At 38.5% G+C, this 15,851-nt stretch overlaps 1 protein-coding gene across 3 annotated transcripts in view; it reads left to right on the top strand.

The window, feature by feature from the left end:
- Nucleotides 1–1,795: 1,795 nt before the first annotated feature.
- LOC308495730 (ankyrin repeat domain-containing protein 26-like) overlaps nucleotides 1,796–15,851 on the top strand; it is a 46,332-nt gene continuing 32,276 nt past the window's right edge. For 2 of the 3 annotated variants that reach the window (XM_081080717.1, XM_081080716.1), the window contains exons 1-7: nucleotides 1,796–1,864; nucleotides 3,887–4,066; nucleotides 4,726–4,759; nucleotides 7,305–7,356; nucleotides 12,136–12,175; nucleotides 12,549–12,607; nucleotides 15,163–15,235. In XM_081080717.1, the coding sequence (XP_080936843.1) occupies nucleotides 1,837–1,864; nucleotides 3,887–4,066; nucleotides 4,726–4,759; nucleotides 7,305–7,356; nucleotides 12,136–12,175; nucleotides 12,549–12,607; nucleotides 15,163–15,235 (466 nt within the window). In that variant the 5' untranslated portion in view covers nucleotides 1,796–1,836. Of the gene's footprint in view, nucleotides 1,865–3,886; nucleotides 4,067–4,725; nucleotides 4,760–7,304; nucleotides 7,357–12,135; nucleotides 12,263–12,548; nucleotides 12,608–15,162; nucleotides 15,236–15,851 lie in introns of all 3 variants that reach the window. The other variant, XM_081080715.1, reaches the window with a different exon arrangement.

The following is a 15,851-nucleotide window of genomic DNA, read 5'->3' as shown; positions in this document are numbered from 1 at the left end:
CCAAGTCATAAGGAATCAGTTGGGTTCTGAAGTTAAGTTTACCTAAAAGCTAAAGAATCATTCCAGCTTGAAGTATGCCCAAATGCATGCTTCTGTGGTTTTTACGGTTGTGTAAATGTCCTAATGAGATTCAGAAAGAAAGAATTTGGAATTTAGGGTTTTTTATACCTTGGAATTTGAAAAGATAATGCCTGCTACATGCAAGTATTATTGTATTTGTATTCTCCAATAGATCTGCAAGGAACTTTTCCAGGGAAGGAAGAGCATTGTTAATAGTAATACTGTGCAGGATTATACTAACAACAATCGGCCGAGTGCTGCTTTAATACACAACAACTGTCCTGTTCAGTTAAAATAGCATGCATTGAGTATCTTGATGGCAACCATGCTTGTAGTAATAGAAGTACAAAGTAATGATGAGCCAATGTGAGATGACAGCTGTGAAAAGAGACAGGAGGAGTGTGATCTTCTGATATAGGCAGCTGCTGCCTACTGGTGTAGACACTGTGTTTGACGATAAGAACACACTAGAACCCTGGATAGGTCACTTAGTAGCTGTGGGATCTGGGGGAAACTTCTTTTTAACCTGTTGGATGTCAGTGACCTCATTCATCATAAAGGTACTTATGCCTACCTTTCAGGGTGTGAAATGAACTAATGTGGTAACAAATGTGAAAACACTTTGTGAAGTGTAAAGGGAGCTATAGAAATGTAAAATCAATGATCACAGTGGGTGGTAGTGACTTACCAAATGGTGGGGACACTTTTTGTAAACCTGAAGGACAATCAAATGGCTGTAGTGTGAAGAACAGAGTGGAAAAGTTAGAAGGGGCATGTGGATTTCTAATCTGGGGGATGCTAAACTTCAGGAGACTGTGATAGGCGATACCCTGTTGATGTGTAGTGTTTCGGTACTTGAGGCTCTATTGGTGCGAGCTCAGTGTTTTGACCTGAAGTAAATGTCTGTGTGGGATACTGCCACGTGAAGCATGAGAAGGAGCCAGTCATGTGAAGGTCTAGGAGCGAAACCTGCTGGGCAGGGACAGCAATGGATCCTGTGGGTTCATCATTTTATTCTAGTGTCTTGGAATGGTCAGGAAGCAGGAAGAGGGTCAACCACCATCAAACCATTTTTATATTTGTTGTTTGTGTGGATAAGAAATAAACTGTGCATGGCAGATGCCTGGTACATTTGAGATGGTTAACATATAAATGTTCTTATTTTACCCTGATTAGATCTTATTAAACTTTTTGAAAAGTTGCATAACTATATATAACATTTTCCTATTATTTATTTAAATATAACTTAAAGAAAGGTTTTTCTTACACCTTTGTCATTCTGTTTAACCACTTTTCCTATCAAAATTTTTATCAAATAAGAGTTTGGTTTTGCCAAGCACTTGTTGACCTAGATGAAGTAGGTTCTAATATGTTCTGTTTAGACTCCACAGGACATACACCAAGGTTTCTTACCATGTCGGTCAAGTATCTTGTTTTAACACTAAAAAAACAAACAAAAAGAATGTATCATTAGAAATATTTCAAAGTATAGGAAGTACACTTTTCAAGGTATTTAGTTCGCTGCAAAAGTAATTGCAGTTTAAAAGGTTTTAAAAAATTGCACAAACTGCAATATCATTTGTACCAACCTAATATTTGCTTAAATACCTATTTTTCAAAAAGTCCTTTTCTTGGAGTTTATAACGTTAATATTGTTATCCTGAATTGTTAGCTAGAGATTGCATGAAGTGTCCATTAGTTACTAATCATCTTGTTTCCTAACCCCTTCAGCCGAGCATTGAATTGGAAGATCCTGTTCCTAACAAAGCTGTAGGAATGGATTTGGTGCAACTCTTCGGACCAGGTACACTTTGTAATACCAATTTAATTTTGCGCAGGAGTACGCAAGGACATGTGACATGCTTGCAGTCTTCTCTTTCTCATTCCTTTTTTTTGTTACAAATTTAATTGAAGGATTTGACATAAATAATGTGATGTCATTGTTGGTATCGGTGTTTGAGAAAAGGTATTCACAGGAATAAGAAAATGAGATTTTAAATTGGTGACTTCACTAAGATGGTTCTCCGTTTGTTCCATAGCCTAAATGTCCCAGTTTAAAATCCCTGTACTTAATAGCGTTACCAGAGGTCAATTATCACACTGGAAGATTTTTCCAGCGTTTTCAAATGGTCATTTGAATTTTGACGTTTACCCAAGTTAGCCTCAGTTGCTACCATGACAATTGTTTTTTAACTTTACTTCCTCTTAGTGTTGTAACACTGATGGTCTTAAGCCAACCAGATGTTCTGCTGAGCAGACACTGGCGGCATGTGTATGTGCGCCTATGCTATCTTCGATTATTAAAAATGGGAGAAGTAGTTAATGGTAATGAATATTTGGTAGACACAATCTTTGAAAACAGGAATTCTGAAGCTTTTGTGCCTTGGGATGCTTTTATGCGATTAAAAATTATTGAGCATTCCAAAGAACATTTTTAAGTCGGTAGGCTCCATACATCGTGACAATATTAGAAATAAAAACTGAACAATTTAAAATAGGAGCACACACAGTCATGCATTCTGTGAGCCATTGGAGCTACGACCCAGTAACCGTAGACCTATGATGTCACCATCAGAGCTGTGATATCACGGCTGTGGAAAACTCTACTGTACACTTAGAAGAGAATGAGAGTGAAAATGGCAAATGACATTCAGTATTTCTGTGAAAATAGTTTTGACCTTTTCGGGCCCCTCGACTGACAGACCTTGGGACTTCACGGATTCTCACATGACATTGGAAACCACCGTCTTAAATGATGTACGGGCTTCCTGGATGTGAAGTGATAAAAGAGGCTTTAAAGCTTCACTTCTACAGTGTGGTTTTCTTTCACTTGTCTCGTAGATTTAAGCTGAGATTTTGTTTAAAAAGCAAAAGGAAAATGTTTTGTTATGTATTTGTTTTCTGTCTCATGGTGCCCTGTATTCTTTGGAGCTAATGTATACCTAGTTTGAACGTATTTTTTTTTAAGATTTTTTTTTTATTGGGGAAGGGGAACAGGACTTTATTGGTGAACAGTGTATTTCCAGGACTTTTTTCCAAGTAAGGTGTTGTCCTTTCAATCTTAGTTGTGGAGGGTGCCATTCAGCTTCAACTTGTTGTCCTTTCAGTCTTATTGGTGGAGGGCGCAGCTCAGCTCCAGGTCCAGTTGCCATTAGTAGTTGCAGGGGGCGTAGCCCACCATCCCCTGCGGGACTCGAGGAACTGAACCGACAACCTTGTGGTTGAGAGTCCACTGGCCCCTGTGGGAATCGAACCGGCAGCCTTCGGAGTTAGGCGCATGGAGCTCTAACCACTTGAGCCACCGGTCGGGCCCTGATCGTATTTTACTTGGAAACAATAAGGTCACCCAAGCCTGTCATTTGTCATTTGAATTTCAATTATCAAAGGCTTAAAAAGTGAATTCTGAACGTATTGGAGCATTTAGAAAAGACCATTTTCTTGTAATAAGTAGTTTCTTATTTGAAATAGTACGATTCATTGAAACTTGTTTTAAACCCATGTTTGTCACACATATTTAAACTTAAGCGGTTAGACATAACTTTTGATAATGACAAAAAGATTCATACCCACACCATTTTAACTATTAAGAAGAAAAGCTTTAATTGGAAACACATTATATAACAGAAATTGCTGAGTGACAATAGTTAATTCAACTTAACTTACGTGAATGGCAAGTATAGGACAACTAAAATAAAATGTACTAAGAAGGAACAGAGTGTTTGGGAGAAAGGAGGACGTGGGACTGCTTCTCTGAAGAAGGACGTTTTACAAGATGGTCAGCTTTGTGTTATTTTTACCTCCTCATAAACGAAAATTTTATTTTCAGATTCTCCCAGCTGGAATGTTGCTTCTTTGATTTTCAATCATGAAACTTGTCAAAGATCCTGGGATTCGAAATTTCGTGATAAATGGCCATTTGTCACACACTCATTTAGAAAACCTCTGTCAGCATCCACAGAGTTTGGACAGATGGCCGCAATAGACAAACGAAAGACGCAAATTGGAGGTGTGTTCCTCTTACATAATTCTTCCCTCCATGACTAGTGTGAATCACAGCCACCAGGAAACAGAGAAAGCAAAGAAGGAAATAAAAAACACACAAAGAGTTCAACCCTAGCCTATCTCTGTGTAGGATGATCGTAGTTCTGAATTTCCTACAGTCATTTTGTAGCAAAATCTGCTTTATGTTTACTCTGTTTACACAACTTACAGCCAAATAGAATAACTTTTAGCAGGACATTGGCATTCTTCCTCAATCAGAGTAACATAAGGAAATAAGAAAGGGAATAAGGAGAAAGTGTGATTCCATTTAGACTAGTATTTAGCGTACACTGGGGAGTATATATGCATACATACACACATATGTAGGTACATACGTATATATGTATATATATCTGTGCATATGTGTATGTGTATGAATATATATTAAAATATATATGTGTGTATACACACACACACACACACACACAGACAGACATAGAGCAGAGGAAGTAAAAGTTCTTCATGTATTAATTGCCCACCAGTTGTATCAGTAACATTCACTCTACTATAGTCTTCAGGGGTGTTCCCAAAGAAACATTTTTACATCACTTGAATCTGATGCTTTGAAAGTTCTGTGTTTTTCTGTTGTGTATTTACAATGTATGTAAATGTTTTCTTTAACAGTGGATGAGTGTCCTAAATGCGACCCTGCAAGCAGGTAGGATTTTATGGATTTCTAAAATTGCATGTTAACTGAGAGACTGCCCAGAGAAGCCAGTAAGCTTTAATGAGTGTTCTGCTCTGGGCTAGACCCAATATTATGTGCCTAACTTTGGTAATCCCAGGTCGTCGGCACAGTAGATTCGCAAAGTAGCTGTGCTGTTCGGCCTAGTTTTTATTCATTAGACGAGTGTGGTTCCGGGAGGTGGATTAACTGACCCCTGGTTCCATTGTTACCAAGAGGCTGACCCGTGATGTGACCTTCAGCCTGCTTGGCTTCCCAAGTCCGTTCTCTTGTCCCTCGGCCTGTACTGAGAAGTGCCTGGACAGGTCTGGATTCAAGATTCAGGTGCACGTCAGGTGGCCTCAGAGAGTCCCGTTTAGTGATGCCTTAGTGCTGATTTAGAAGTTTCCTACCAAGCCCAGTTAGCCCAAGCTCTTGTCTGAATGTACTTGATAGTTGCAGCAGTCACGAGAACCTTGTTTTCACCATCAGTGTTGAGGGCAGATGTCAGTTCGTTGTGGCCACCAAACCACAGGTTGTACATAAGCAAGACCTAATCAGATAAATGTTTTCAGGTATAATGCGACGTACACTTCTTGGGATGAATCGTTGTTCTGTAAGTGAAGATCATCTATGTATAGACCATGTTGTGTTAATGCAGCACAAATTGAGATGATATTTCTAATTGATTCCTCTACTGACTGACTTCCCAGCCTGTGTTTCCCTTCTGGCTAATACCTTTCCCTTGTTGTAGGAAGTTTTTTCTCTTTTTCCAGAGTCTTTCTTCCCTCTTCCATGAGTTTTCTTGATTTTTCCCCTTTTTCTCTGCATTCTCGGGGTATTATTGTTGCCGTTGTTGTGTTATTTTTTTCCACTTCTGCCAGCTAAGTGTTCTCCATTTTTTTGACAGAATCAAAAGTACATAGAATTCCAGGTGTTAAAGGAATGTTAGCAATTAATTATTCAAAACACCCCCTAGTACTTCATGCTGCCATTAATGTTTTGGTCAAGTAGTTGATCACATGAGGAGTTTGAGCCCCAAGAGATTAAAGTGACTTATTTGAGTATAGTGAGTGATGAAATGAGATTAAGTGTAGGTTTCTAAGCCCAGTACACTTCCTTCTTTATCATCCTTTGGGTGAGGGTTTAATTATGGAAAGGTCTAGTGAATGCAGTGGAAGAGGATAAGAATGGAATTAGCAGGGGAATCCAAGTCTCAATAGGACCAACACTGGGTTGGAATAGGAATAAAGCTTTTAGATTAGAGATCAGAGATCAGATAAGGGAAAAGAGATCAGAATAGTAGGGTATGACAAGGTAAAGAGAAATTACAAGCAAGAAGGACACCGGATGTTGGTAGTTGTCTAAAGAAGCAGATTAAAGTAATGGGTTCAAGGGCGTCTGAACAGGTTGGTGCTTTTTCGTTTGTTGAATTGGAGGAACCAGCAAAACTTAAGGTTGTATGAAAACATATTAAACCTTTGAGCCTCTGGAAACATTCTCTTTATAGCAAGTAGAATTGTGGTATTATCCACCTGCACCCGAAATTACAGAGGGGGTCCCCTCGAGTCCAAAGGCACTGGAGATTGCTGAACTACATAGATCTATGGCCCACGGCAGGTGTCTCGTCACCTCCACCTCTTTTCCCAACGGGCTGATGTCCTTCCCATGGAGATGGAGGGTTGGGCAGAGGGAGGACTGATTGTGAAAACAGTAATGGAGTTGGGTAGGTGGTAACATGCCTGTGTTGGGAGTGGATGACTGAGGCTCCATTGAGCTTATTTTCCAGGAACAGGGAAATAGAAAAGTCCTACTGTGGGTCATTTGAGCCCAACCTTGTTTCAGGAGTCTATGCCTTCGTAGGCTGAAGTTTTCAAGGTTGGAGATTGCCAGGAAGCTGTGCGGACAAGTGATCGGAGAGTGGGGAGGCTAACAACATACATATTTGTTCTTTGACTTTTGTACGTGTAACTTGCAAACATTTCACACATTTCAGGGAACTCACTGTAGTGTTTCAGGGTGAAAGGAAGGAATGGAGTCTATTTAATAACTGCGTTCTACATTAAAGACGCAAGACTGCCGTTTTTGACCCACACAGATTAATCTTTGAACCAGGGACAGACCATGGAGAAGGGTCAGTGTATAGTTCTACCTCGATTTAGCTCATTGCTTTTGTCCCAGTTCAGGTTCCTCTTGTCAGCTATTAATTGCGTTTTCAATTCAGCCCTGGGGACTTTTGGTGAAAACAAGGTACTGTCAGGTGTTGCCAACATGTTGGCTGTCATTCTTTGTTATGGAAACTTAGAGTGTATCTTCATTAACTCGTGCATGAGTTGGGAGTGGTGCATTCAGAAATAGATAACTGATCGCTTTTCTAGAACATCATCTAAATTTTAATCATATCAAGAAACTTCATTTCATATGCAGATAGCTGAATTTTACTCCTTTTGTTGTTGTTGTTGTTGCTTTTGTAAAGAAATGAATTCACTTGTTTCTGTTGTGTATCTTTACCCTGAACTCTTTCCTGGAAACGTGGCAGTGATGATTCATGGTCTACATTAGACGATCGACTCTTCAATGTTGATACCAAGGTAAAAGTCTCCTGTGTGAAATTAACTTTTGTGCTCTTAATTTAGTTTTGTGTAGCACTGAGTTGTAAAATTTAGTAGTGCTCCACCTATCATTGTTTTATGTTTGTTATGGAAAATTGGTCAGCGTGAAACATTTTATAACATATGACCATTTGACGCTTCATTGTTTTGTTGTTGTTCTTTTAACTTTAATAAGTATTGAAGACGGGAGCTGAGAAAAAGAAGGGGCTGGGATATGTATAGTGATAGTAAAATTCTACAGGGAGTTTTCCCACAGTGACGGAGATATGCAATTTGGTTAAGGGTAAGGATTTTTAATGTGACTTTTACGTTATACCAGCCTGACTTTTATCATACTCGTGCCTAAATGAAATCTTTAGTGGATTCCGGTACTCATTGTAACAGTCATGAAATCTTGCTGGTAGTTTTCAGTTTTAAAACTGTATAGCATAAGACATATAGTTTTATTTTTTTACACTTTGTATGTTGGTATCCTATCCTTGTTAGGAGGGAGTGTTTTCTCCATTTTTTTTTCATTGACATTCCGTGGACATTCCATATTGTTTTATATTAGTTTCCGGTATACTAGGTTCATCGTTTAGACTAAAATAATAGTAGAGTTTTGAAGTTTCGAATTCACGTTCTCCATCTCAAAACTCATATTACAAAGGGATTGGACAATGATCTAAATCATTGCATTGTGAATATATTTAAGTGTCTTCATCTAATTGAAGAGTACATGTTTTGCATAAAATAATAACCAATTTGAAAAGCAGAGATTTTTTTTCCCAAGTTTAGTGTTTTAATGGCGTGTTTTATTATGTGGTATTGATGCATGGGCCCTGGCCCGTATAAGCAAGAGCGACACAGATTTTCTTTTCACTGATATGGTGAAATAGTCCATAGTCAAATCAACACTTGTTCTGCACCTATTCTGTAACCAGCACGATGTGAGTTAATCCTCAGAATAGCTTTGTGAAGGAAGGGAATCTTCATCTTCAGAGATAAGTAAATGGAGACCAAGACAGTCTAGGCAGCATGACTTGCAGTAGCCAGGGAGAAGTTTGAGGGTTTGATGCAAAATCCACTTGGCTCCAAAGCTGATGATGCTCTTGGCTGCTCCCTATAAAAATATGTCCGTGAGATTCTATGCCCATGTCCATGATGCATTGACCAAAGTAAAGAAAGGAGCAGTGTCTACAAAAGATAGGATCCTTTCTTTACTCTGGTCAAAAGCAGAGATTCTTAAAAACCATATAGTCAAATGTCAAGTTTCAGAAAGTTTTTAGTTTTGTTTTTTAAATGTAAAATTTTTCATTTCTGTTACAGCTGACATTCAATATGATGTGAGCCTCAGGTGTACAGCATCGTGATTAGGCATTTATATAATGTGCAAACTGGTACCCCGATTAGTGTGGTATCCCTGACACCGTACTTCGTTATTACAATCCTATTTACTGTATTCTTTGTGCTGTACTTGAAATCTTCACAACTATTTTATATCTGCCACTTTATACTTCTTAGTGTTGTTTCCATTTCAATCATTCCCTTAACAATCCTCGAACCGGGCAAGGATCAGTTCGTTCTCTGCTCCTATGAGTTTGTTTCCCTTTTCTCTGTTCATTTATTTTTTTTTTTTTGGACATAACCAATAAGTGAAATCATGTGGTATTTGTCTTTCTCTGTCTGACTTTTTTCACTTAGAATAATACCTTCTAGGTCCACACATGTGTCACAAACGATAAGTATTTATTCTTCATTACAGACAAGTAGCATTTTGTTATATATATATGTCCATCTTCTTCTTTCTCCAAGATGATGGATTTTTTGGTTACTTTCTTATCTGGACTATTGAAAATAATGCGGCAAAACAATAAAAAAAGAGAAAAAGACAATAATGTGGCAACGACCATAGAAATGCATATTGCTTTTCTAATTAGTGTTTTGGATTTCTGTGGAGGAAAACCCAGAAGAGGGACTTCTGTGCCACATGGTAGTTCTATATCTAAATTTTTGAGGAACTTCCATATTGTTTTCCATTGTCTGCCTGGATTTGCAGTCTCACCAACAGTGCACGAGGACTCCGTTTTTTTTCATATCCTCACCAACACTTGTTGCTTGTTGATTCATGGATCATGGACATTCTGACAGTTGTGAGGTGGTAGCTCATTGTATTTTTAATTTGCATTGCTCTGATGATTAGTGACACGGAGCATGTTTTCGTATGTCTCTTGGCTATATGTGTGACCCCTTTGGAGAAAAGTCTATTCAGGTACTCTTCTCATTTTGTAATTGCATTGTTCGTCTTTTGGTGTTAAGGTTTATGAGTTCCTTATATGTTTTGGATGTCAACCCTTTATCAAATATATCATTGGTAAATATCTTCTCCATTCATCCGGTCGTGACTTCATGGTGTTGTTGGTTTCCTTTGCGGTGAAGAAAGTTTGTAGTTTGATTGTCGTGTGTATGGGTCTTGCATTCTTAACCATTCAGCTACCTTATGTCTTTTCTGGAGCATTTAATCTATTTACATTTAAAGTAATTATTTGTAGGTACGTAGTTATTGGCATTTTCTTATTCACTTCTCCCCCTCCTGCTCTTTCTCCTCCTTCTCCTCATCCTCCTTTTTTTTCTAGTCGTGGTTTTACATTTCTTGTGATAGTGGTTTCCTGGTGCTGAACTGCATCACCTCCTTTTTCTCTGGCAAGCTCTTTTCCTCTCGTTTGATTCTAAATGAGAGCCTTGCTGGATACAGTGCTCTTGGTTGTAAATTATTGCGTTTCATCACATTTCTATATTTCTTACCCATTCCTCTGGCCTTCAGATTTACTTTTGAGAGATCACCTGACAGTCTTATGCAAGCTCCCTTGTATGTACCTAACTGCTTTTCTCTTGCTGGTTTTAATATCTCTCTGTGTCTTTACCCTTTGGTGTTTTAATTCTGGTATGTCTTGGTCTGGGCCTGTTTGGCTTTATTTTGCTTGGAACTCTGTTTTTCCTACGCTTGTGTTTCCTTCAACAAGTAAGAGAAGATTTCCGTCATTATTTACTCAAATAGGTTTTCAATTCCTTTCTGTCTCTCTCTTCTCCTTTTGATAGCCTTACGAGTGCTGTTACACTTTATCTTGTCCCAGAAGTCCCTTAAAGCCTTCTCTCTCTCTTGTTTTTTTTTGACCCATAGTCATTTTTCATATCTATTTCTTCTGTTCTGATTGTGTATTTTCTGCTCCCTTGTCTTCCAAATCACTGATTTGAACGTCTGCCTCAACGAAATCTGGTACTGATTCCATCTATTAATTACTCATTTCAGATGTTCTATTTTTCATGTTTGACTTTCGTTAATGATTTCCATGTCCATTTTTTATGTTTGCTGTCTCTGTTGATGTGTTACAACGTTTATCTACTTTTTCCCAAAAGTTCATTGAGTGTCCTTAGAAGTAGTATTTTGAACTGTGTGTCCTGTAGATAACTTGTGTTCATTAGGTTTAGTTCTTTCTCTAGTTTTTTTTTCCTGGTCTTTCATTAGAGAAATTTTTTTTCTCTCATCTTTTTTCACTTCCTCTCTGTGTTTCTTTCTGTGTATTCTGTGGATCTGCCAATTCTCCTCATCTTGACAGTATTGCCTTATGTACCAGGTGTTGTGTGTGGCCCAGTGGTACAGACCCCGGTTACCTGAGCCTTGTGTTCCAGAAGCTCATGTGGTTGGTGTGTGCCCTCCTGTTGTACTTGAGCCTTATTGCTGTTGGCACATCTGGGTGTGGAATTGACCCACAGGACGACTGGCTGTGACTGCAGTAGATGAACCCCTGTGTGTAGGCTGACCTCGCAGAGTGAGATCGGCTGTAGCAGGACTCCGGTGTCTGCTCAGTCCATGGCTTGGCTTTGTCATTTGTGAAGCCAATTTGGTGCTGTTCTGGTGTCACTTGAAGCTGGTCCAAGGTGTGTTGGATTTGGGGCCTCTTGGGAGGGGCTGTGGGGCAGGCCCAGGTCAGCTGCTGTTTGTGCCCTATCGGGAGCCACCTAGGGGAAGCTACAGAGTGACCTGTTGTTGGTAGCTGTGTTCGTGATTTGTAGGCAGCTGCGAGGCGCTATGTCGTGAAGCAAGACAGGCTGATGGATAGGCTCCTAGAAAGAAATGGAACTCCTCAATATCATAAATGGTGCCCGAGTGGCTGTTGTAAACTAGAATTGTGATGATGCAAACCTTTGTTTACTGAGTGATTCCCCATGACGTGAGGGTAGAATTCATCTGCTAGCATGACACGTGCCTTCTTTGATTTGGTTCTGATTCTGCAGTTGTCTCTCCATCCCATTCTCAGAGTTCCAGGCTTACCCCATTCTTCTTCTGCCCTCACTTACAATATGTTGTTTCATACGCAGGCTTTTGCGCCCGCTGCCCTTTCTGGACTCCCCTTCATGGTTTCCCTCCGCACCTCGTATGTCTTTCAAGATGCAGCCCTGTTTTTGCAGCATGTGGTACAACTGATTGTTGTTTCTTTTGTGCCCGTACTATACTTTATTGATCTGAGGTGTAGGACTGGAGAGCGGTACTTTTCTGTTCTGATTGTTTTCACAAATTATAGTATATCGACCTCTACTAGAATATAGGACAAAGTCTTTCATTTCTATTTCCAGCTTCCCCTGGGTCTATGCCTGTGATTTGATGGCTATGATAGCGGTTTGTTGTCTTACTGACTGAAGGACTGAGTGAGCGAGTGAAGGAGTAAATGAATATGATGTTTTCTGAAGTTGGGTTTTTCTTTTCTTTTTTTTTAATAGAAAGAAGCAACCAAGCCGCCAATTGGAAAAAGAGAAAATGGTGTGGATATTATTGAAAGTGCTCCACAAGAGCAAACAAAAACTGATATCTTGACTTGTGTTGATGGAGCACACCAAAATAATACAAGTGATAATTTAGTGACTATCTATGAATTCTGTCCAGCTTAAGTGCTGCTATGCACAAATGTAACACGTGTAGATCCAACTGTGATTTTCATTTCTTATAAGCATTTGTTCCTATCTTTTTTGCAAAAGTATCCCCATTACTAACAACTGCTTCTTCTTGCAAATGTTTTGACCCCCTGAAATTCTTTTCTGCTGTTACTTTTATGGAAATATTCATGACTTGGATGTGTATTTAAAATGCATAGAAATATATGTTCACATTAATGTTCTGTGACTACGTTTTATAGTTAAAACATCGGCATTAAGATTGAAAGAAGAAGCTGAAAAATCATGTTGGGATTCTGAGGTACTGTCATTCACTACTATTTTTTTATCTTTATTATTTTAAATATCACCATCCGGTGATGTTAAAACATAAAAGGTATGGTTTGACTATACTTTCTCACCTCTGCATTTCCCCACCTAAATTATTTTATTATGGTTTAGCCTATAATTAATAAAATACATATGTGCTGAATATAATGAGACAGCGTAGTACAGCTCAGCTAACTTGCATGGGTCACTGAAGGCGGTCGGTGTAGAATAGTATAAAACGAGAAGGCTTCCAAGTCATAAGGAATCAGTTGGGTTCTGAAGTTAAGTTTACCTAAAAGCTAAAGAATTATTCCAGCTTGAGGTATGCCCAAATGCATGATTCTGTGGTTTTTACGGTTGTGTAAATGTCCTAACGAGATTCAGAAAGAAAGAATTTGGAATTTAGGGTTTTTTATACCTTGGAATTTGAAAAGATAATGCCTGCTACATGCAAGTATTATTGTATTTGTATTCTCCAATAGATCTGCAAGGAACTTTTCCAGGGAAGGAAGAGCATTGTTAATAGTAATACTGTGCAGGATTATACTAACGACAATCGGCCGAGTGCTGCTTTAATACACAACAACTGTCCTGTTCAGATAAAATAGCATGCATTGAGTATCTTGATGGCAACCATGCTTGTAGTAATAGAAGTACAAAGTAATGATGAGCCAATGTGAGATGACAGCTGTGAAAAGAGACAGGAGGAGTGTGATCTTCTGATATAGGCAGCTGCTGCCTACTGGTGTAGACACTGTGTTTGACGATAAGAACACACTAGAACCCTGGATAGGTCACTTACTAGCTGTGGGATCTGGGGGAAACTTCTTTTTAACCTGTTGGATGTCAGTGACCTCATTCATCATAAAGGTACTTATGCCTACCTTTCAGGGTGTGAAATGAACTAATGTGGTAACAAATGTGAAAACACTTTGTGAAGTGTAAAGGGAGCTATAGAAATGTAAAATCAATGATCACAGTGGGCGGTAGTGACTTACCAAATGGTGGGGACACTTTTTGTAAACCTGAAGGACAATCAAATGGCCGTAGTGTCAAGAACAGAGTGGAAAAGTTAGAAGGGGCATGTGGATTTCTAATCTGGGGGATGCTAAACTTCAGGAGACTGTGATAGGCGATACCCTGTTGATGTGTAGTGTTTCGGTACTTGAGGCTCTGTTGGTGCGAGCTCAGTGTTTTGACCTGAAGTAAACGTCTGTGTGGGATACTGCTACGTGAAGCATGAGAAGGAGCCAGTCATGTGAAGGTCTAGGAGCGAAACCTGCTGGGCAGGGACAGCAATGGATCCTGTGGGTTCATCATTTTATTCTAGTGTCTTGGAATGGTCAGGAAGCAGGAAGAGGGCTAACCAGCATCAAACCATTTTTATATTTGTTGTTTGTGTGGAAAAGAAATAAACTGTGCATGGCAGATGCCTGGTACATTTGAGATGGTTAGTAAATAAATGTTCTTATTTTCCCTAATTAGATCTTTTTTTTTAATGTATTTTTAAAAAGCCAAAGGAAGTAAAAAGAGTAATAAATTTAATATTCTGTACTAGAACAATACCCAAACTCCTAATATATAAACTTAACTCTTAGTTTTGAAAATGTAAACTAAATGTTAATATAATTGTATTCAAGGGCAGCCGCAACCATGGAACCCTGTTACCTTACAGAGGAAGGGAAGGGCTTCCTCAAATTGTTCTTTTTTTTTTTTTCATAAATTTATTTATTTATTAGTTTCAGGTGTACAAAACAAGGTAATACTTAGACGTTCATCATTTATATCCCTCATACTGTGAACCCCCCTCCCCCCATCCACTATCCCTCCGACCTCACACTGAACCATCACATTATATATATAAAATTATAGTTGGCATTCATTAATGTTTAGCTTCTGATGTACAATGCCATGATCAGGTATCCACAGTATCCCTGAGGTGGTCTCCCAAATAGGACGCATGTCCATCGGATACCCAACAAAATCTTTACAAACTTTTTGAAAAGTTGCATTACTATATATAACATTTTCCTATTATTTATTTAAATATCACTTAAAGAAAGGTTTTTCTTACACCTTTGTCATTCTGTTTAATCACTTTTCCTATCAAAATTTTTATCAAATAAGAGTTTGATTTTTCCAAGCTCTTCTTGACCTAGATGAAGTAGGTTCTAATATGTTCTGTTTAGACTCCACAGGACATACACCAAGGTTTCTTACCATGTCAGGCAAGTATCTTGCTTTAAAACTAAAAAAGCAAACAAACAAACAGAAAGAATGTATCATTAGAAATAAGTCAAAGTTATAGGAAGTACACTTTTCAAGGTATTTAGTTCGCTGCAAAAGTAATTGCGGTTTAAAAGGTCTAAAAAAATTGCACAAACTGCAATATCATTTGTACCAACCTAATATTTGCTTAAATACCTATTTTTCAAAAAGTCCTTTTCTTGGAGTTTATAACGTTAATATTGTTATCCTGAATTGTTAACTAGAGATTGCATGAAGTGTCCATTAGTTACTAATCATCTTGTTTCCTAACCCCTTCAGCCGAGCATTGAATTGGAAGATCCTGTTCCTAACAAAGCTTTAGGAATGGATTTGGTGCAACCCTTCAGACCAGGTACTCTTTGTAATACCAATTTAATTTTGGGAAGGAGTACGCAAGGACATGTGACATGCTTGCAGTCTTCTCTTTCTCATTCCTTTTTTTTGTTACAAATTTAATTGAAGGATTTGACATAAATAACGTGATGTCATTGTTGGTACCGGTGTTTGAGAAAAGGTATTCACAGGAATAAGAAAATGAGATTTTAAATTGGTGACTTCACTAAGATGGTTCTCCGTTTGTTCCATAGCCTAAATGTCCCAGTTTAAAATCCCTGTACTTAATAGCGTTACCAGAGGTCAATTATCACACTGGAAGATTTTTCCAGCGTTTTCAAATGGTCATTTGAATTTTGACGTTTACCCAAGTAAGCTTCAGTTGCTACCATGACAATTGTTTTTAACTTTACTTCCTCTTAGTGTTGTGACACTGATGGTCTTAAGACAACCAGATGTTCTGCTGAGCAGACACTGGCTATGTGTGTACATGCGCCTATGGTGTCTTCGATTATTAAAAATGGGAGAAGTAGTTAATGGTAATGAATATTTGGTAGACACAATCTTTGAAAACAGGAATTCTGAAGCTTTTGTGCCTTGGGATGCTTTTATGCGATTAAAAATTATTGAGCATT

This window comes from Rhinolophus hipposideros, assembly GCF_964194185.1.
Source record: "Rhinolophus hipposideros genome assembly, contig: HAP1_SCAFFOLD_219, whole genome shotgun sequence".
Lineage (NCBI taxonomy): Eukaryota > Metazoa > Chordata > Mammalia > Chiroptera > Rhinolophidae > Rhinolophus > Rhinolophus hipposideros.
The sequence above is the reverse complement of the archived record's forward strand: the minus strand, read 5'-3'. Positions and strand labels throughout refer to the sequence as shown.